The sequence below is a fragment of the Oncorhynchus mykiss genome, chromosome 4, assembly GCF_057628025.1.
Source record: "Oncorhynchus mykiss isolate SJ-2025 chromosome 4, ASM5762802v1, whole genome shotgun sequence".
Lineage (NCBI taxonomy): Eukaryota > Metazoa > Chordata > Actinopteri > Salmoniformes > Salmonidae > Oncorhynchus > Oncorhynchus mykiss.
Genome location: NC_143025.1, coordinates 88,897,396 through 88,918,384, shown reverse-complemented (window position 1 = coordinate 88,918,384; position 20,989 = coordinate 88,897,396). Strand labels below are relative to the sequence as shown.

Here is a 20,989-nt window from a genome sequence, read left to right as displayed (position 1 = left end):
ACATAACACCTTGAATGAAACCTTCAACTCATTAACATAACACCTTGAATGAAACCTTCAACTCATTAACATAACACCTTGAATGAAACCTTCATCTCATTAACATAACACCTTGAATGAAACCTTCAACTCATTAACATAACACCTTGAATGAAACCTTCAACTCATTAACATAACACCTTGAATGAAACCTTCAACTCATTAACATAACACCTTGAATGAAACCTTAATCTCATTAACATAACACCTTGAATGAAACCTTCAACTCATTAACATAACACCTTTAATGAAACCTTCATCTCATTAACATAACAGCACCTTTAGTCACACTGTATCCGTAGGCTGCTGAGGCTGCTGCAGCTCCGGCCATCGCTCCTGCCATGGCGGCTGCGCTGCCCGCTGTCGACTTCCTGACACGCCCCTTCCCTGCAGACTTGGCTCCGCCTCCAGAACTGGACCCAGAGCCTTTGGGTCGTCCCCGGCTCCTACCAGACCTTCCCCGCCCCGGACTGGACGTGTCCTGATTAGACACACCTGGAAAGGAGAGGCATTTGAGCTATCACTATCTACTGGTTTAATGTCTTGGTTTTGCTCGACTCCTCGAGTCCTCTCCTCCGTCCTCACCTCCTTTTGAAAAAATAATCTAAGGTAATCAAGGAGAAGCGGCAAACAGAGGGAACGTGGAAACAAATGCGCTAGTATGAAATAATTTACCTCCTCTAGCACGTCAGACAAATTACGTTTACAGAGGAACATGCGTAAACTTGTAAAAATATATATCTATTTACTGTTGTTGTGCGAGACCTTTTATATATAAAAAGACAAGTAGCGTATCGTTTGAAATGTGTGGTTTTCTCTTCGGGGGAAAACAGCTGATTCAAAGGGACAGTCACATTCTACAGGCCTCTGTTCGCCTATTAACACTCCTACATACGGCGGCCACTTTTCGGTTTACGGAGAGGAGAGTTGAGGAAAGGAATTTCCCGAGGAGAGGAGAAAGAGAGAGAAAGAGAAAGAGAGGGAGAGGGAGAGGGAGAGGGAGAGGGAGAGAGAAAGAGAGAGGGAGAGGGAGAGAGAGAGAAAGAGAGAGAGAAAGAGAAAGAGAGAGAGAGGGAGAGGGAGAGGGAGAGGGAGAGGGAGAGGGAGAGAGAAAGAGAAAGAGAGAGAGAGAGAGAGAGGGAGAGAGGAGAGGGAGAGAGGAGAGGGGGAGAGAGAGAGAGAGAAAGAGAAAGAGAGAGAGAGAGAAAGAGAAAGAGAGAGAGAGAGAGAGAGGGAGAGAGGAGAGGGAGAGGGAGAGGGAGAGGGGGAGAGAGAGAGAGAGAGGGAGAGAGAGAGAGAGAGGAGAGAGAGGGGGAGAGAGAGAGAGAGAGAGAGAGAGAGAACGGTTTAAAATTTGTCACTGGCAGTGTAGTCAGCTCAGCTATCCCCATTGAGACCTTGTCTGTGCCTCGACCTAGGTTTGGCAAAACTAAACATGGCGGTGTTCGCCTTAGCAATCTCACTAGAATAAAGACCTCCTTCATTCCTGTCATTATTGAAAGAGATCATAATACCTCACATCTCAAAATAGGTCAACTTAATGTTAGATCCCTCACTTCAAAGGCAGTTATAGTCAATGAACTAATCACTGATCATAATCTTGATGTGATTGGCCTGACTGAAACATGGCTTAAGCCTGATGAATGTACTATGTTAAATGAGGCCTCACCTCCTGGTTACACTAGTGACCATATCCCCTGTGCATCCCGCAAAGGCGGAGGTGTTGCTAACATTTTCGATAGCAAATTTCAATTTACAAAAAAAAAATACAGCGTTTTCATCTTTTGAGCTTCTAGTCATGAAATCTATGCAGCCTACTCAATCACTTTTTATAGCTACTGTTTACAGGCCTCCTGGGTCATATACAGCGTTCCTCACCGAGTTCCCTGAATTACTATCGGACCTTGTAGTCATGGCAGATAATACTTAAACATTTTTGTGACTTTAATATTCACATGGAAAAGTCCACAGACCCACTCCAAAAGGCTTTCGGAGCCATCATCGACTCAGTGGGTTTTATCCAACATGTCTCTGGACCTACTCACTGTCACACTCTGGACCTAGTTTTGTCCCGTGGGAATAAATATTGTGGATCTTAATGTTTTTAATCCTGGACTATCGTACCACCATTTTATTATGTTTGAAATCACAACAAATAATCGGCTCAGACCCCAACCAAGGAGCATCAAAAGTCGTGCTATAAATTCTCTGACATCCCAAAGATTCCTAGATGCCCTTCCAGACTCCCTCTGCCTACCCAAGGACGTCAGAGTACAAAAATCTGTTAACCACCTAACTGTGGAACAAAATGTAACCTTGTGTAATACCCTAGATGCAGTCGCACCCCTAAAAACAAAAAACATTTGTCATAAGAAACTATCTCCCTGATATACAGAAAATACCCGAGCTCTGAAGCAAGCTTCCAGAAAATTGGAACGGAAATGGCGCCACACCAAACTGGAAGTCTTCCAACTAGCTTGGGAAAGACAGTACCGTGCAGTACCGAAGAGCCCTTACTGCTGCTCGATCATCCAATTTTTCAAACTTAATTGAGGAGAATAAGAACAATCCAACAATTATTTTTGATATTGTTGCAAAGCTAACTAAAAAGCAGCATTCCCCAAGAGAGGATGGCTTTAACTTCAGCAGTGATAAATTCATGAACTCCGTTGATGAACAGTTCATGATCATTAGAAAGCAAATTACAGACTCCTCTTTAAATCTGCATATTCCTCCAAAGCTCAGTAGTCCTGAGTCAGCACAACTCTGCCAGGACCTAGGATCAAGGGAGACATTCAAGTTTTTTAATACCATATCTCTTGACACAATGATGAAAATAATCATGGCCTCTAAACCTTTAAGCTGCATACTGGACCCATTTCCAACTAAACTACTGAAAGAGCTGCTTCCTGTGCTTGGCCCTCCTATGTTGAACATAATAAACGGCTCTCTATCCACCGGATGTGTACCAAACTCACTAAAAGTGGCAGTAATAAAGCCTCTCTTGAAAAAGCCAAACGTTGACCAAGAAACCCTTAAATGCGTGAAAGAAAATATAAAAAATGATCAGCCTATATCGAATCTTCCATTCCTCTCAAAATACTTTGAAAAAGCTGTTGCGCAGCAACTCACTGCCTTCCTGAAGACAAACAATGTATACGAAATGCTTCAGTCTGGTTTTAGACCCCATCATAGCACTGAGACTGCACTTGGGAAGGTGGTAAATTACCTTTAATTGGCGTCAGACCAAGGCTCTACATCTGTCCTCGTGCTCCTAGACATTAGTGCTGCTTTTGATACCATTGATCGCCACATTCTTTTGGAGAGAATGGAAACCCAAATTGGCCCAAACCCAAATAAACCAGGCCATGTTCTGGCCTGGTTTAGATCTTATCTGTCAGAAAGATATCAGTTTGTCCCTGTTTAGATGAAACATGGTGAAGCCCCAAAATAGCCCTCCGTGGAAGCCTGTGTTTCAGACGTAAGGATGTGGATGGCGGCAAATGTTCTACTTTTAAACTCGGACATAACAGAGATGCTTGTTCTTGGTCCAAAGAAAGAGATCTTCTGTTGGATCTGACCATTAATCTTGATGGTTGTACAGTCAACTCAAATAAAATTGTGATGGACCTCGGTGTTACTCTGGACCCCGATCTCTCTTTTGACGAACATATCAAGACTATTTCAAGGACAGCTTTTTTCCATCTTCGTAACATTGCTAAATTCAGAAACTTTCTGTCCAAAGATTTTACTGAAAAATTCATCCATGCTTCTGTCACTTCTTGATTAGACTACTGCAATGCTCTACTTTCCGGCTACCCGGATAAAGCACTAGAATCTTGACTAGAACCCAAAAAATGTGATCACATTACTCCAGTGCTAGCCTCTCTACACTTGCTTCCTGTTAAGGCTAGGGCTAATTTCAAGGTTTTACTGCTAACCTACAAAGCATTACATGGGCTTGCTCCTACCTATCTTTCCGATTTGGTCCTGCCGTACATACCTGCCTCCTTACTGTCCCTTGAATTTCTAAGCCAACAGCTGGAGGCAGGGCTTTCTCCTATAGAGCTCAATTTTTATGGAACGGTCTGCCTACCCATGTGAGAGACGCAGACTCAGTCTCGACCTTTAAGTCTTTATTGAAGACTCATCTCTTCAGTAGGTCATATGATTGAGTGTAGTCTGGCCCAGGGGTGTGAAGGTGAACGGAAAGGCACTGGAGCGACGAACCTCCCTTACTGTCTCTGCCTGGCCGGTTTCCCTCTCCACTGGGATTCTCTGCCTCTAACCCTGTTACAGGGGCTGAGTCACTGGCCTACCGGTGCTTTTCCATGCTGTCCCTAGGAGGGGTGCGTCACTTGAGTGGGTTGAGTCACTGACATGATTTTCCTGTCCGGGTTGGTGCCCCCCTCGGGTTTGTGCCGTGAGGGAGATCTTCGTAAGCTATACTCGGCCTTGTCTCAGGGTAGTAAGTTGAAGATATCATTGTACATTGTTAAAACACTGTATATATATATATATATATATATATATATATAATATGACATTTGTAATGTCTTTATTGTTTTGAAACTTCTCTATGTGTGATGTTTACTGTTAACTTTTGTTTATTTCACTTTATATATTATCTACCTCACTTGCTTTGGCAATGTCAACACGTTTCCCATGCCAACAAAGCCCTTGAATTGAATTGATATCCCTCTAGTGGTGTGGGGGCTGTTTTTGGCAAAGTGAGTGGGGTTATATTCTGCCTGTTTGGCCCTGTCCGGTGGCATCGTCGGCCAGGGCCACGGTGTCTCCCAACGCCTCCTGTCTCAGCCTCCAGTATTTATGCTGCTCTCTCTCTGAGTACCTGAGCACTAGGACCATGCCTCAGGACTACCTGGCCTGCTGACTCCTTGCTGTCCCCAGTCCACCTGGTCGTGCTGCTGCTCCAGCAGTTTCAACGGTTCTGCCTGCGGCTATGGAACCCTGACCTGTTCACTGGACGTGCTTCCTTGTCCTGGACCTGCTGTTTTGGACCCTCTCTCTACCGCACCTGCTGTCCCTAACTCTGAATGATCGGCTACGAAAAGCCAACTGACATTTACTCCTGAGGTGCTGATCTGCTGCACCCTCTACAACCACTGTGATTATTATCATTTGACAGTGCTGGTCATCTATGAACGTTTGAACATCTTGGCCATGTTCTGTTATAATCTCCACCCGGCACAGCCAGAAGAGGACTGGCCACCTATCAGAGCCTGGTTCCTCTCTAGGTTTCTTCCTAGGTTTTGGCCTTTCTAGGGAGTTTTTCCTAGCCACCGTGCTTCTACACCTGCATTGCTTGCTGTTTGGGGTTTTAGGCTGGGTTTCTGTACAGCACTTTGTGACATCAGCTGATGTAAAAAGGGTTTTATAAATACATGTAATTGATTGACTAACGCTTCACATCTACGATAATATATAGTCAACCCTGTTACATCATCGTTCTAAGACTTTAACAAGTACCCCATACAACCGTGGCAGACGATCTCCTTTTCCTGTGTGTTCCAGTGTGTCTGATGATTGGCCCAATTCTCTCCTCTCCTCCTTTTCTCTGAGGTTGCAGCCAAAATAATGTCTTAATCTCTGGGTTCTGATCCAGACGCTGTGGTTCAGACATCACCCTCCTCCTCTCCCTCTTTCCCCATGACAGACTGTAATATACCACAACTTCTCCACTCAGAGTATGCATTCCTCCCTTACTCCATCTCATCTCCCTCCAATCATCTCAACTCTCCCTCCATCCTCCATCTCATCTCCCTCTTCTTCTCTCCCACTTACCTCACCCTGCTTTCTGCATGATATAGTAGTCTACATGCTACAATCTCCCTCTTTAGTGTAATCCCTTAGTCCCCAGCCCAGTCGACTACACTACATCCCTCATCTAGTCCCTAACCTCAACCCTCCAACCCCAGCCCAGTCGACTACACTACATCCCTCATCTAGTCCCTAACCTCAACCCACCAACCCCAGCCCAGTCGACTACACTACGTCCCTAACCTCAACCCTCCAGCCCAGTCGACTACACTACTGCCCTCTAGTCCCTAACCATCAAACCTCCAACCCCCAGCCCAGTCGACTAAACTACATCCCTCTTCTCATTAGCACAGAGTCATCACTCATTCTATTGGCACAAACACATCACCATGACAACTCCAACAACTTTATTTTCTAGAATGTGTTATTCTGGGACTGGTTCTGATTGTACAGTTTCCCAAAAGGATGATTGGATTTCGCTAGATTATCCTGGGCCAGAACTAAAAGCAGCTAAATCATTCATGCTAGTTTGAAATATTGTTAATTTGATCACTTTGAAAGTACATCAGAGGGGTCAGATTTTAAATTGACCTAATTCTTCCAAGAAACCATTGGAAAGAAAACACAAGCTAAGAGGAACATAGACCTAGGGCCATAATGTACCTAACAGCAAACTGTGAGCACCGTAAATCACATTTCTGAGTTATTATTGATAGCGTTCAGCAAATTCAAAATGGCACAGGCTCAAATAATCAAGTATTGCATACATATAGGGAAACAGACTCACTCAGAGATAATACTACTGTGATCTAAATAAAGAGATCATCACCTTCAGCTAGCCAGTCACACTTGATTAGGGCCTACCTCTCCTGATTGACCTCGTCACCACTATGTCGTGTCGTTGACCTCGTCACCACTATGTCGCGTCGTTGACCTCGTCACCACTATGTCGCGTCGTTGACCTCGTCACCACTATGTCGTGTCGTTGACCTCGTCACCACTATGTCGTGTCGTTGACCTCGTCACCACTATGTCGTGTCGTTGACCTCGTCACCACTATGTCGTGTCGTTGACCTCGTCACCACTGTCGTGTCGTTGACCTCGTCACCACTATGTCGTGTCGTTGACCTCGTCACCACTATGTCGTGTCGTTGACCTCGTCACCACTATGTCGTGTCGTTGACCTCGTCACCACTATGTCGTGTCGTTGACCTCAACGGTGTGTCAAACCTGTCAGAGATTTTGATGCTACTACTGTGCGAGCTCAAAAGCTACTCACCAGGTGCCCGAGTAGATGATAATGCATGATTCATTACTTGACCTTTGAAGAATATTTGTCTTCGAGTTGAACACATATCACCCAATCACAAAACACGTTCCGCCCACGTTGGAACATCCACGTTGTACAGGATAGCTTCAAGTACTACAATCACTCAGATGTTCATTGATTGACAAATGTATTTATGGATGGATTGACTGATCAATCAGTCCTGTGTTCATTGATTGCCTAAACTGACTGACGGACTGATTCTTTAATTGATTGCCTGACGATTGATTAACTATCATTGTCTTACCGTTCATGTTGTCCGACATAGATCCGGACACGCTGACAGGCGAGTTGGTGGCCCTGGACTGTGGTGCTGAAGACACAGGGTCGTCTACGATGACTAGCATGTCACTACTGCTCTCATCCTGGTCTGGATCTGGGTCCTGGTCTGGGTCCTGGTCTGGAGGTAGGGAGCTGGGCTGGAGCTCACTACTCAGAGAGATCTGACCAGGGAGAGACAGGAGAGATGCACACACCTGGGGGTTAGGGTGAGGAAGAGGAGGAAGAACAGGAGGAGGAAGAAGGGGCCAGGTGAGGGGCTAGGAATGCCAAGAATGGGGCACAAAGGAGGTGGAGAGAGAAGAAGGGATACAAGTATGAGGTGAAAGGGCATAGCAGTGTCCACAATGGAGACAAAAGATAGAGGGAAGAACAACCCAGAGAAAGACCAATAGAAGGTTGAAGAGTAAGTCAGTAAGTTCAGAGGTTGCAGACACTCAGGTCAAAGCTCCCTCCCTCTCCTCCCTCTCTCACCTCACTGAAGGGACTAGGCATGGCAGAGTCGTCCATGTCTACACTGATGAATGAATCATCTCCGTCGGCTGAGAGGTTAGAGTTGTCTGCAGACAGGTTGTAAGGGATGACCAGGTTCACGTCTTTCCTCCTCTTAGGATCCTTAGGGTCCTCGTCATCCTTCTTTCTCTGTATGGAGACAGGGAGAGAGAGAGACAGAGAGCGAGAAGGGGGGGGAGACAGAGGGGGGGGAGACAGAGGGGGGGGAGCGAGAGGGGGGAGACAGAGCGAGAGAGGGGGGAGACAGAGCGAGAGAGGGGGGGAGCGAGAGGGAGAGACAGAGTGACAGAGGGGGGGAGAGCGAGAGGGGGGAGACAGAGCGAGAGAGGGGGGAGACAGAGCGAGAGGGGGGGGGGAGCGAGAGGGGGGAGACAGAGCGAGAGAGGGGGGGAGCGAGAGGGAGAGACAGAGTGAGAGAGGGGGGGGGGAGCGAGATGGGGGGGGGGGGGGCGAGAGGGGGGGTTATAGGGATGGTGTTATATGAAAGACATGAACTCCTCTCAGATCTGAATGGACTTGGGTCGTAAAAGACAAATAGATCAAAAGTCAAAACACCTTTTAATAAAGCACTTGGCTGTGTTTCTGTGACAACCGTGGAAACAAAAATCTCAACAGATTTAAATGAAGATGAAGACCTTCACCTACATAACAGGCTCCATTTTCCCACAGACGTTTTCAGCATCAGATTACAATGGCACGCTAGGTGGTCAGCTTTACCACAGACCTTAGCTTTGTTAAATATGTCAAATTCTCCCACATTGGCTGACTCAGAGAGAGTTTGATCGAGAGCCAAGGTACTGAAGCTACAGAGACGACCCACAAACAGACGACTGGCCAAACCACCACCAACCCAGACATCTTGACTGGGCTGAAGGAGCTCAGAGACATACTGGTGGAACAGAGAGTGGAGCTGACAAGGCTCCAAGGCTGAGGAACATGGAGGTCAGACTGAAGGACACTGAGGACCTGGCAGGTGAGCAGATAGTGAGATACTGAGATTTTAGTGTTGGAGGAAAGAGTGGCGGTCAGTGAGTGTGGGAACACGGGTAATAAACAAGAAGACAAGCGACGGTTTTAACTTTGCTCATGTATCTGAGCAATGATTTGGTCCTGCCGTGCATACCTACACGTACGCTACGGTCACATGACGCAGGCCTCCTAATTGTCCCTAGAATTTCTAAGCAAACAGCTGGAGGCAGGGCTTTCTCCTATAGAGCTCCATTTATGGAATGGTCTGCCTATCCATGTGAGAGACGCAGACTCGGTCTCAACCTTTAAGTCTTTATTGAAGACTCATCTCTTCAGTGGGTCATATGATTGAGTGTAGTCTGGCCCAGGAGTGGGAAGGTGAACAGAAAGGCTCTGGAGCAACGAACCGCACTTGCTGTCTCTGCCTGGCCGGTTCCCCTCTTTCCACTGGGATTCTCTGCCTCTAAACCTATTACAGAGGCTGAGTCACTGGCTTACTGGTGCTCTTCCATGCTGTCCCTAGGATGGGTGCGTCACCTGAGTGGGCACTGATGTGATCATCCTGTCTGAGTTGGCACCCCCCCTTGGGTTGGGCCGTGGTGGAGATCTTTGTGGGCTATACTCGGCCTTGTCTCAGGATGGTAAGTTGGTGGTTGAAGATATCCCTCTAGTGGTGTGGGGGCTGTGCTTTGGCAAAGTGGGTGAGGTTATATCCTTCCTGTTTGGCCCTGTCCGGGGGTATCATCGGATGGGGCCACAGTGTCTCCTGACCCCACCTATCTCAGCCTCTAGTATTTATGCTGCAGTAGTTTGTGTCGTGGGGCTAGGGTCAGTTTATATCTGGAGTACTTCTCCTGTCTTATCCGGTGTCCTGTGTGAATTTAAGTATGCTCTCTCTAATTCTCTCTTTCTTGCTCTCTCTCGGAGGACCTGAGCCCTAGGACCATGCCTCAGGACTACCTGGCATGAGGACTCTTTGCTGTCCCCAGTCCACCTGGCCGTGCTGCTGCTCCAGTTTCAACTGTTCTGCCTGCGGCTATGGAATCCTGACCTGTTCACCGGACGTACTACCTATCCCAGACCTATTATTTGACCATGCTGGTCATTTATAAACATTTGAACATCTTGGCCATGTTCTGTTATAATCTCCACCTGGCACAGCCAGAAGAGGACTGGCCACCCCACATAGCCTGGTTCCTCTCTAGGTTTCTTCCTAGGTTTTGGCCTTTCTAGGGAGTTTTTCCTAGCCACCGTGCTTCTACACCTGCATTGCTTGCTGTTTGGGGGTTTTAGGCCGGGTTTCTGTACAGCACTTTGAGATATCAGCTGATGTACGAAGGGCTATATAAATAAATTTGATTTGATCTGTGCCTGTAAACAGTTTGAGGCCAGGTGCTGGTGAGACGGAGGAGCTGAAAGAGACAGAAATGCAGGTAATAAAAGAGTTTCAAGTTTAAGCCGGGTAACATTTTAGTGAACTGACAGTAACTTTTGGTATTTGTTTTTGTTTTTCTCCTTTTGTTTTTGTTTTAGAGAGAGGGAGGTGGAGAGAGAGAATTACAAGTAAACCAACTGAAAGGTTATTACTATTATAAAATATGTGGGATTTTATCTCTGATTGTGTAACATGATTAATGCTAGCGTAAATCAGAATGCTGACTTTCCACTCATCAGAAAGCACACATTTTTTTTGTTAGCCAGGGCAATGGTGGCCTTTTCTGTTGTGGTTCACAGCCAGGGCAATGGTTCACAGCCAGGGCAATGGTTCACAGCCAGGGCAATGGTTCACAGCCAGGCCAATGGTTCACAGCCAGGCCAATGGTTCACAGCCAGGCCAATGGTTCACAGCCAGGGCAATGGTTCACAGCCAGGGCAATGGTTCACAGCCAGGGCAATGGTGGCCTTTTCTGCTGGTTTGACTGATTCCGGATGTGTAGGAAACTACAGTGGTCTTGACTACAATCCTCAGCAACATCGGCCTACAGCACAACTACAGGTCCTGACCACACTATCACCATATAATATACACTATATTAGGTACACCGTTCATGAAAATGGATAGCTCCTACAGACAGAGTCACACATGGCCGTGGCTTGATATATAAAGCAGGAAAACAGGCATCAAGGCATTCAGTTACTGTTCGACTGAACGTTAGAATGGACCAAACGAGTGACCTACGTGACTGAGCGTGGTATGACCGTTCGTGCCAGGCGCACCGGTTCCTATACCTCATAACCGGACGGCCTCCTGGGCTTTTCACGCATGACAGTGTCTAGAGTTTATTGAGAACGGTGCGCCAAACAAACAAACATCCAGTCAGACGAAGTCCTGTGGGTGAAAACTGCTCGTTGGTGAGAGAGGTCCAAGGAGAATGGCAAGAATCGTGGAAGCTAACAGGCGGGACACAAATAGACAAATAACAGCGCGGTACAACAGTGGCGTACAGAACGGCATCTCGGGAAACAACAACTCGTCTGTCCTTGTCAGGGATGGGTTATTACAGCAGACGACCACACCGGGTTCCACTCCTATCAGCTAAATACAAGAAGCAGCAGCTCCAGTGGGTAACGCCATCACCAACACTGGACAACTGAGGAATGGGGAAAAAACATTGCCTGGTCTGATGAATCCTGGTTCCCGTTGCGTCATGCAGATGGCAGAGTCAGGATTTGGGGTAAGCAGCATCAGTCCATGGACCCATCCTGCCTGGTATCAACGGTACGGGCTGGTGGCGGTAGTGTAATGGTGTGGGGGTTTTCCTGGCACACGTTAGGTCCCTTGATACTAATTGAGCATCGTTTCCATGTTCTGAATAATTCAGGCTATTGTGGAGGCAAGGGGGGGGGGGGGGGGGGGGGTCCAGTCCGGTACTAGATGGGTGTACCTAATAAACTGGTGTATATGCCATCCGGCTAGAGTGCAGCATTAATAACAATGTATATGAGAGACGGTGCTGAATCTTTCTCTGCAGGAAGTGTACTCCTTCAGATTCACACATCTCCTTAAAGATACATGGATCTCTGACAGCGGGGATAACCACAGCACCTTCAGTGGCTTCCTGCTCTTCCCTTTGTAAGGGAGGCACCATGCTATAATGCTCTTTGATGTGAGTAGTGGGATTAAAAGCCACAATGTTCCTCTCTAACTAATAAATAGGTATTATATATTTTTTCTTCTTCTCCAGATTTGTGTCATTGACATTTGTGAGGCAGAAAATTTCACACAGCTAGGACAGAAGTGTTAATTTTCTATTTTTTTTTATCTAAGTGCCATTGCCGATGTCCCCAGCGGCCATTTCCAATATGGCCGCCAACCAGCTGCACAGGGCCATAGTGGTCAGGATGCACATGGCCTTATCTCCATATATGAAGGCCAACGATGGCTTAAAATGTTTGAGGTGGTGTGGAGAACAATAATATGTCATACACAGTGGAAAGTATTCAGACCCTTGACTTCTTCCACATTTAGGTATGTTACAGCCTTATAATAAAATGGATTAAATAAATAAAGAATCCTCAATCTACACACAATACCCCATAGTGACATCACAATACCCCATAGTGACATCACAATACCCCATAATGACATCATAGTACCCCATAATGACATCACAGTACCCCATACAGACAAAGCAAAAACAGATAAAAAAAATAAAAAATAAAAAAACAGAAATACCTTATTTACATAAGTATTCAGACCCTTTGCTATGAGACTCAAAATTGAGCTCAGGTGCATCCTGTTTCTATTGATCATCCTTGAGATGTTTTTACAACTTGATTGGAGTCCACTTGTAGTAAATTCAATTGATTGGACATGATTTGGAAAGGCACACACCTGTCTATATAAGGTCCCACAGTTGACAGTGCATGTCAGAGCAAAAACCAAGCCATAAGGTCGAAGGAATTGTCCAATGAGCTCCGAGACGGGATTGTGTCGAGGCACAGATCTGGGGAAGGGTACCAAAACATTTCTGCAACATTGAAGGTCCCCAAGAACACAGTGGCCTCCATCATTCTTAAATGGAAGAAGTTTGAACCACCAATACTCTTCCTAGAGCTGGCCTCCCGGCCAAACTGAGCAATCGGGGGAGAAGGGCCTCTGTCAGGGAGGTGACCAAGAACCCGATGGTCACTCTGACAGAGCTCCAGAGTTCCTCTGTGGAGATGGGAGAATCTTACAGAACTACAACCATCTCTGCAGCACTCCACCAATCAGGCCTTTACGGTAGAGTGGCCAGATGGAAGCCACTCCTCAGTAAAAGGCACATGACAGCCCTCTTGGAGTTTGCCAAAAAGGCACCTGAAGGACTCTCAGACCATGAGAAACAAGATTCTGAATGCCATGTCTGGAGGAAACCTGGCACCATCCCTACGGTGAAGCATGGTGGTGGCAGCAGCATGTCTGGAGGAAACCTGGCACCATCCCTACGGTGAAGCATGGTGGTGGCAGCATCATGTCTGGAGGAAACCTGGCACCATCCCTACGGTGAAGCATGGTGGTGGCAGCAGCATGCTGTGGGAATGTTTTTCATCCGTTTTCATTTTTATTTGTATAAATTAGCAAACGTAAAAAAAAATTATAATAATAATTATAACTGTCTTTGCTTTGTCATTACTGGATAGTGTGTAGATTAATTAGGGGGAAAAAAATATTGAATCGATTTTAGAATAAGGCTGTAACATAACAAAACGTGGAAAGGGGGAAAAGGGGTCTGAAACTTAAAAGTATGGTTTAAAAAGGCTAAGGTTGTACCTTGTCAGCGTATTTCTCTCTCTTTCTCCTGCGGTCCTTCACCTTGCTGCACTCCTCCTGTTGTGTCTTCTCTTCCTGACGAACGCGCACTGCGGGACACAATACAGAGGTAGCAGACAAATCAGTAAACGGGCTTTCTCACACAGGAACAACAGGAACCAATCACAAGTTCCCTCACGTCTCTTCTCCAGCTCCTCGTCGTCCAGCAGTAGACTGACCACCTCTTTAGGTTTCAGGGTGTCTGGTTTAAAGTTACCCCCAGAGATCACCATCCTCTGGATCTGATGGAGAGGAGAGAGAGGAGGACACATGGATACAAAGGGTTAACTAGGACCAAGGCCTTTAGGGTCTCTCTACAAAAAAAGGTAGAAACCGTGCAGAGTGTCATATTAAACCCTGGTAGGATGTCAGTACCGTGCAGAGTGTCATATTAAACCCTGGTAGGATGTCAGTACCGTGCAGAGCGTCATATTAAACCCTGGTAGGATGTCAGTAGTGTTTAGTTCATTGTATTAAATCCTGAAGGATGTCAGTAGTGTTCAGTTCATTGTATTAAACCCTGGTAGGATGTCAGTAGTGTTTAGTTCATTGTATTAAACCCTGTAGGATGTCAGTAGTGTTTAGTTCATTGTATTAAACCCTGGTAGGATGTCAGTAGTGTTTAGTTCATCGTATTAAACCCTGGTAGGATGTCAGTAGTGTTTAGTTCATTGTATTAAACCCTGAAGGATGTCAGTAGTGTTTAGTTCATTGTATTAAACCCTGAAGGATGTCAGTAGTGTTTAGTTCATTGTATTAAACCAGGTAGGAGGTCAGTAGTGTTTAGTTCATCGTATTAAACCCTGGTAGGATGTCAGTAGTGTTTAGTTCATCGTATTAAACCCTGGTAGGATGTCAGTAGTGTTTAGTTCATTGTATTAAACCCTGGTAGGATGTCAGTAGTGTTTAGTTCATCGTATTAAACCCTGGTAGGATGTCAGTAGTGTTTAGTTCATTGTATTAAACCCTGTAGGAGGTCAGTAGTGAGCTCCATCTTCTTCTTGACCTAAAGTAGTGTCTCACCTCACTCTTCTCCTTGGCCCTCTGCAGTATCCTCTCCTCTATAGTGAGCTGACAGATCAGACGGTACACAGTGACCTGCTTGGTCTGACCCAGGCGATGAGCTCTGTCCATAGCCTGCTGGTCCACTGTAGGGTTCCAGTCACTGTCATAGAAGATCACCTAGTGAGAGAGAGGGAGAGGGCGAGAGAGCGTGAGAAGGAGAGCGCGAGGGAGCGTGAGAGAGAGAGCGACAGGGGGAGAGGAGAGACAGAGAGAGCGTGAGGGAGAGCGCGAGAGAAAGAGCGAGTGAGCGAGCGAGAGAGCGAAAGCGAGAGAGAGAGAGCGAGCGCGAACAAAATGGAGAGAAGCAAATTACTCACAGCCCCCGAGAAGACCAGCTGGTGAAAACAGTTAGTTATACCAGTTATACCTTCCACACTGCAGTTATACCAGTTATACTGTCGTTATATGTATGGTAGTTATACTGTAGTTATACTGTAGTTATACTGTAGTTATATGTATGGTAGTTATACTGTAGTTATATGTATGGTAGTTATACTGTAGTTATACTGTAGTTATACTGTAGTTATACTGTAGTTATATGTATGGTAGTTATACTGTAGTTATACTGTAGTTATATGTATGGTAGTTATACTGTAGTTATATGTATGGTAGTTATACTGTAGTTATACTGTAGTTATATGTATGGTAGTTATACTGTAGTTATACTGTAGTTATATGTATGGTAGTTATACTGTAGTTATACTGTAGTTATATGTATGGTAGTTATACTGTAGTTATACTGTAGTTATACTGTAGTTATATGTATGGTAGTTATACTGTAGTTATATGTATGGTAGTTATACTGTAGTTATATGTATGGTAGTTATACTGTAGTTATATGTATGGTAGTTATACTGTAGTTATATGTATGGTAGTTATACTGTAGTTATATGTATGGTAGTTATACTGTAGTTATACTGTAGTTATATGTATGGTAGTTATACTGTAGTTATACTGTAGTTATATGTATGGTAGTTATACTGTAGTTATACTGTAGTTATATGTATGGTAGTTATACTGTAGTTATACTGTAGTTATACTGTAGTTATATGTATGGTAGTTAAACTGTAGTTATACTGTAGTTATATGTATGGTAGTTATACTGTAGTTATACTGTAGTTATATGTATGGTAGTTATACTGTAGTTATACTGTAGTTATATGTATGGTAGTTATACTGTAGTTATACTGTAGTTATATGTATGGTAGTTATACTGTAGTTATACTGTAGTTATATGTATGGTAGTTATACTGTAGTTATACTGTAGTTATATGTATGGTAGTTATACTGTAGTTATACTGTAGTTATATGTATGGTAGTTATACTGTAGTTATATGTATGGTAGTTATACTGTAGTTATATGTATGGTAGTTATACTGTAGTTATACTGTAGTTATATGTATGGTAGTTATACTGTAGTTATACTGTAGTTATATGTATGGTAGTTATACTGTAGTTATACTGTAGTTATATGTATGGTAGTTATACTGTAGTTATACTGTAGTTATACTGTAGTTATACTGTAGTTATATGTATGGTAGTTAAACTGTAGTTATATGTATGGTAGTTATACTGTAGTTATATGTATGGTAGTTATACTGTAGTTATACTGTATATGGTATGGTGTATGGTATGGTGTATGGTATGGTGTATGATATGGTGTATGGTTTGGTATATGGTATGGTGTATGGTATGGTGTATGGTATGGTGTATGGTATGGTGTATGGTATGGTGTATGGTTTGGTGTATGGTATATGGTATGGTGTATGGTATATGGTATGGTATATGGTTTGGTGTATGGTATGGTGTATGGTATATGGTATGGTGTATGGTATATGGTATGGTATATGGTTTGGTGTATGGTATGGTGTATGGTATATGGTATGGTGTATGGTATGGTGTATGGTATGGTGTATGGTATGGTGTATGGTTTGGTGTATGGTATGGTGTATGGTTTGGTGTATGGTTTGGTGTATGGTGTATGGTATGGTGTATGGTATGGTGTATGGTTTGGTGTATGGTATGGTGTATGTATGGTATATGGTGTATGTGGTTGTTTTGAGAAACATTTACAGAAGCTTATTTAGACACCCATATCTAAATGGCTCCACTTTAAGGGAGAGAAACAGAGAGGGAGAGAGGGGGGTGAGAGAGCGACAGAGAGGGGGATGAGAGACAGAGACAGAGAGAGGGAGACGAGAGAGAGAGAGGGGGGATATGAGAGAGAGAGAGAGAGAGAGAGAGCGGGGGACAAGAGAGAGACACAGAGAGGGGGGTGAGAGACTGACGGGGATGAGAGAGAGAGACAGAGAGAGAGAGAGCGGGGGATGAGAGAGAGAGAGAGGGGGACAAGAGAGAGCGAGGTGGGTGAGAGAGAGACAGAGACAGAGAGGGGGATATGAGAGAGAGTGAGAGAGAGAGAGAGAGAGAGAGAGAGAGAGAGAGAGAGAGAGAGAGAGAGAGAGACAGTTCCTCACAGTGTCAGCAGCAGTCAGGTTGATGCCCAGACCTCCAGCCCTCGTACTCAGGAGGAACACAAAGATGTCAGTCCTGAGAGACGAAGGGAAGAAAGAGAAAGAACATTGTTGTTAATGACCCTTATTTTACCAGGTAAGATTACTCATTTACAGCAACGCCCTGGGGAACAGTTATATGGGAGAGGAGGGGGGGATGAATGAGCCAAATGGAAGCTGGGGATGATTTGGGGATGATTAGTTGGCCATGATGGTATGAGGACCAGATTGGGAATTTATCCAGGACACCAGGGATAACTCCTCTACTCTTACGATAAGTGCCATGGGATCTTTAGTGACCACAGAGAGACAGGACCACCTGTTAAACATTCCCATACGAAACACCACACACAGGGCAATGTCCCCAATCACTGCCCTGGGGCTTTGGGATATATTTTTTTTGACCAGATGAAAGAGTGCTTCCTACTGGCCGTCAAACACCACTTCCAGCAGCATCTGGCCAGCAGTGCGATGCAGGGTGGTATGCTCGTCAGCAGAATGTATAGCCAGAGAGATGGTTTACAATGTATCACACGTTCACCACAACTAGGAGCAGAGCGCCCAAGGCCCACAGAGAGCAGAACTAATGCAAACCAGAACACACAGAGACAAACCAGAACACACAGAGACAAACCAGAACACACAGAGACAAACCAGAACACACAGAGACAAACCAGAACACACAGAGACAAACCAGAACACACAGAGACAAACAGTAGTGAGCCAAAGCCGTCCACAGCCAATAGCCTGGAGGAGGATGAAAACAGTTGAACTAAGAGAGACAGACTCACCTGCTCTGGAAGTCAGCCACCATGTCTCTGCGTTCTGAGATCTTGGAGGAGCCGTCCAGACGCATGTAGGTGTGTTTACGATACACCATGTACTCCTGGAGGGAGGGGGGGGGGGGGGGGGGATAAAGGGTTTTAAGATACCAGCTTATTCCAGGCTCTTGTTGAGTCACAGGAGAACTCGGTTGGCTTGAAGTGGGCCACAACACAGAGCAACTCGAATGGCGAGAGACATCTGGCCCCGGTTCCCGCTCAACACGTCCGGCCCCGGTTCCCGCTCAACACGCCCGGCCCCGGTTCCCGCTCAACACGCCCGGCCCCGGTTCCCGCTCAACACGTCCGGCCCCGGTTCCCGCTCAACACGTCCGGCCCCGGTTCCCGCTCAACACGTCCGGCCCCGGTTCCCACTCAACACATCCGCCCCCGGTCCCCACCCAACACGTCCGGCCCCGGTTCCCACTCAACACGCCCGGCCCCGGTTCCCACTCAACACGCCAGGCCCCGGTTCCCACTCAACACGCCAGGCCCCGGTTCCCACTCAACACGCCAGGCCCCGGTTCCCACTCAACACGTCCGGCCCCGGTTCCCACTCAACACGTCCGGCCCCCGGTTCCCACTCAACACATCCGGCCCCGGTTCCCACTCAACACATCCGGCCCCGGTTCCCACTCAACACATCTGACCCTGGTCTCTGATGCTAACCACCTCTGATTGGCTCTGGCCAATTAATTACAGAAAGAGCTGCCTCTCTCCCACTTTACACTCCTCCTTCCCTGTATCCATGTACCTCTCTCAACTGTAACCTCCTCCACCTCCCTAAAACTCCCTCATCTCCCTCTTAGTCAACCCTGTCTCTCCCACTTTTAGTTCTGCCCCGTGAGTGAATCCTAGCCAGTATCCTAGACTCGCTGTCTGTGTCCTCGGTCACCCAGGTCTCGGCAGTGTCCCTCCTGGCCAGCAGAGCGGCGACATACTGACATTAAGTATCTTTATTCTACCGAAGGTAGCTAGTACAGTCGTGGCCAAAAGCTTTGAGAATGTGAAAATTTATATTTGTGTCAAAGTCTGCTGCCTCAGTTTGTACGACGACAATTTGCATATACTCCAGAATGTTATGAAGAGTGATCAGATGAATTGCAATTGATTGCAAAGTCCCTCTTTTCCATTCAAATGAACTGAATCCCCCAAAAACATTTCCATTGCATTTCAGCCCTGCCACAAAAGGACCCACTGACATCATGTCAGTAATTCTCTCGTTAACACAGGTGTGAGTGTTGGCGAGGACAAGGCTGGAGATCACTCGGTCATGCTGATTGAGTTCGAATAACAGACTGGAAGCTTCAAAAGGAGGGTGGTGCTTGGAATCATTGTTCTTCCTCTGTCAACCATGGTTACCTGCAAGGAAACACGTGCCGTCATCATTGCTTAGCACAAAAAGGGCTTCACAGGCAAGGATATTGCACCTAAATCAACCATTCATCGGATCATCAAGAACTTCAAGGTGAGCGGTTCAATTGTTGTGAAGAAGGCTTCAGGGCGCCCAAGAAAGTCCAGCAAGCGCCAGGACCATCTACTAAAGTTGATTCAGCTGGGGGATCGGGTCACCACCAGTACAGAGCTTGCTCAGGAATGGCAGCAGGCAGGTGTGGGTGCATCTGCATGCACAGTGAGGCAAAGACTTTTGGAGGATGGCCTGGTGTCTAGAAGGGCAGCGAAGAAGCCACTCCTCTCCAGGAAAAACATCAGGGACAGACTGATATTCTGCAAAAGGTACAGGGATTGGACTGCTGAGGACTGGGATAAAGTCATTTTCTCTGATGAATCCCCTTTCCGATTGTTTGGGGCATCCGGAAAAAGCTTGTACGGAGAAGACAAGGTGAGCGCTATCATCAATCCTCTGTCATGCCAACAGTAAAGCATCCTGTGTGGGGTTGCTTCTCAGCCAAGGGAGTGGGCTCACTCACAATTTTGCCTAAGAACACAGCCATGAATAAAGAATGGTACCAACACATCCTCCGAGAGCAACTTCTCCCAACCATCCAGGAACAGTTTGGTGACGAACAATGCCTTTTCCAGCATGATGGAGCACCTTGCCATAAGGCAAAAGTGATAAAGTGACTCGGGGAACAAAACATTGATATTTTGGGTCCATGGCCAGGAATCTTCCCAGACCTTAATCCCATTGAGAACTTGTGGTCAATCCTCAAGAGGCAGGTAGACAAACAAAAACCCACAAATTCTGACAAACTCCAAGCATCGATTATGCAAGAATGGGCTGCCATCAGTCAGAATGTGGCCCAGAAGTTAATTGACAGCGTGCCAGGGCAGATTGCAGAGGTCTTGAAAAAGAAGGGCCAAGACTGCAAATATTGACTAACTTCATGTAATTGTTAATAAATCCTTTGACACTTATGAAATGCTTGTATTTATAGTTCAGTATTCCATAGTAACATCTGACAAAAAATATCTAAAGACACTGAAGCAGCAAACTTTGTGGAAATTAACATTTGTGTCATTCTCAAAACTTTTGGCCACGACTGTACTCTTGACTTGAGACTCCAGCGTCCTGGTCGTGACTGAGACAGACCTGGACCACATGAACCATCTGGAGAATGAATGAATGAATAATGAGTCAAACAATAGCTCAATGAATAGAAGGCTAGTCACTACAAAATCCAAATTGGATCGTTTAGAGCAGCATAGACCCCAATCAGAATGGCTCTTGCATTTTTCAGTGAGTGGCCTTGCCTGCTGTTCTTGTAATATATGCAGACGCAACGCGGTGGTTTTCCTGATCCAAGAGGAACAAATAAATAAATAAAGACTGCAGACAAATCTGACTGAACGGTGTCCAGCAGCAAAGACCCCATCGTAACATTTCTGGAACTGTGTGTGCGTGTGTGTGTTTTTGGTGACAGAGTGT

The 20,989-nt window shown here is 45.8% G+C and overlaps 1 protein-coding gene across 4 annotated transcripts in view; it reads right to left on the bottom strand.

Annotated features, from left to right (window-relative positions):
- The window catches only part of ino80 (INO80 complex ATPase subunit), a 94,034-nt gene that overhangs the window by 3,769 nt on the left and 69,276 nt on the right, over positions 1-20,989 (bottom strand). For 2 of the 4 annotated variants that reach the window (XM_090233238.1, XM_090233237.1), the window contains exons 28-35: positions 18,070-18,164; positions 17,243-17,315; positions 14,724-14,882; positions 13,840-13,942; positions 13,662-13,750; positions 7,901-8,068; positions 7,395-7,686; positions 319-534 (exon numbers count right to left, since the gene is read on the bottom strand). In XM_090233238.1, coding sequence (XP_090089364.1) covers positions 319-534; positions 7,395-7,686; positions 7,901-8,068; positions 13,662-13,750; positions 13,840-13,942; positions 14,724-14,882; positions 17,243-17,315; positions 18,070-18,164 — 1,195 coding nt within the window. The remainder of the gene's footprint in view (positions 1-318; positions 535-7,394; positions 7,687-7,900; positions 8,069-13,661; positions 13,751-13,839; positions 13,943-14,723; positions 14,883-17,242; positions 17,316-18,069; positions 18,165-20,989) is intronic. The other 2 variants (XM_090233239.1, XM_090233240.1) reach the window with 1 other exon arrangement.